This window comes from Grammomys surdaster, unplaced genomic scaffold (genome assembly GCF_004785775.1).
Source record: "Grammomys surdaster isolate TR1022 unplaced genomic scaffold, NIH_TR_1.0 125178, whole genome shotgun sequence".
Classification (NCBI taxonomy): Eukaryota; Metazoa; Chordata; class Mammalia; order Rodentia; family Muridae; genus Grammomys; species Grammomys surdaster.
The window spans coordinates 111,065-112,619 of NW_021620070.1; the positions used below are offsets into that span (position 1 = coordinate 111,065).

Consider the following 1,555-nt stretch of genomic DNA (forward strand, 5'->3'; position numbering starts at 1 on the left):
CCCTGGAAGGTTGAACACTGTTCCACCTGCACCTGTGATGACCATCTTAGAAGAAAGTCTTCAAAGGCACTGTGGAAAGCAGAGTGACAATCAGAGCCTGCACCAAGAGGCATTACCTTGGGGAGCCCCTAAACCTCCACGTTGCTGGCTCTGTCAGTCCTCAGTGTTCAAACCTCATGCCCATATATCACCTGAATTTGCCATGACAGCCATAAAAGCTGAGCAGGCTGGGTATCAGAAGATTGAAGAAGAGTGGGATAGATATTGTGAAAAAGAGCAAGGCATCCTGCACTAGGATATACTTTGCCATTTTCTTGACGCCGCAGGAACAAAAGAGGTGAGGTCCTAACTTTGGCTAGTTTATCTCACACCCTCCCACAAACATGAGGCCTATGCGTTACTGAAGAGGGTCAGAAGGAGAACACTCTGGATCCATCTTGTAGGAAGGTCATACAGACTTTTCCTGGGCCTTGGGGAAGGGTGAGCTACTAGAAGAGATTTTTCTGCACACAGTGTTGGTGTGCCTCTTACAGCGGCAGCCTGGTCGACGGAGGTTATCATAGCCCTGCTGGCACAGGTGGAGGCATCCACGGGTAGGCAGGTAGCAGCACAGGCAGGGTAAGAAGAGGGAGATGAGACTCATGGCTGCCCAGCGAACGAAGCAAGAGCTAGGCCCACAGGAGCAGGGCTCATCAGCGCAGTTGTCTTCATCGTCAGTGGAGCAGTGGTAAAAGAGGCCTTTGACACAGCAGACGCAAGTGCCATAATCAAGGAGGCTCTCAGCAGAGCAAAGGCAACGCTGGTTGCACATCCAGCAGGAGGGTAGAGGGCGAACCGCTGTGCAGGGGACACACTTGCAGCGCCCACACTCCTCGCAGATAAAGAGGTGATCACTGGGATGCCCTACAGATTGCTCAGCTTCTCCCTTCAGAGCACCATCGACCTTTGGGTGGGCCCCTGCTCCAGGCTGGGTTCTGATGATGGACTGGCCTGAAGGAGAGGGTGTAATGCTGGCCAAGAGCCTTTGATCAGAGGCAGTGGTGCTTTGGGACACTGAGCTGGCAATGCTAGATTGGCTCAGATGCTGAGGCAGGGGCTGCAGCTGATGACACTGGCTAATACTGCGTGGGAGAGCAGTAGGCATGGTAGCCAGGGACCAATCAGACTTGTGGGTTTGCACAATAAGGGAAGGGCTGGAAAGAGCTTGTTTACAGGGTGCTGGAGGCCGTTCCACATAATCATTGCTAGCATGAGTAGAGCGCAGCTGTTCAATAGGCAGAATTTGTTGGAGCTCATTTATCGCTGTGGCATCCATTTTGCCTAGATTTTTGAGCTCTAAGTGATTTGAGGTCAGAGTAGCACTTGCGGTGATTAAAAAAAAAGCCCTTGTAGTTAAATGGACCTCAAAGCATATCAGAAAATCCTAAGAGAAAAGAAATACAAACAATGTATGAGAACATACAAGTCACAAGTTTAGGGGAACCAAGAAAAAGTTAGTACTTATTACCACTTCATCTTTCAAATGCTGTATTGTAGGTTTCATGTAATACTTTTA

At 49.7% G+C, this 1,555-nt stretch overlaps 1 protein-coding gene across 1 annotated transcript; it reads right to left on the bottom strand.

The window, feature by feature from the left end:
• Positions 1-448: 448 nt before the first annotated feature.
• Positions 449-1,315, bottom strand: Spry3 (sprouty RTK signaling antagonist 3). Its single transcript, XM_028785251.1, has one exon. The coding sequence runs from the start codon at positions 1,313-1,315 to the stop codon at positions 449-451; it is 867 nt and encodes a 288-aa protein (XP_028641084.1).
• Between the last annotated feature and the right edge of the window lie 240 nt (positions 1,316-1,555).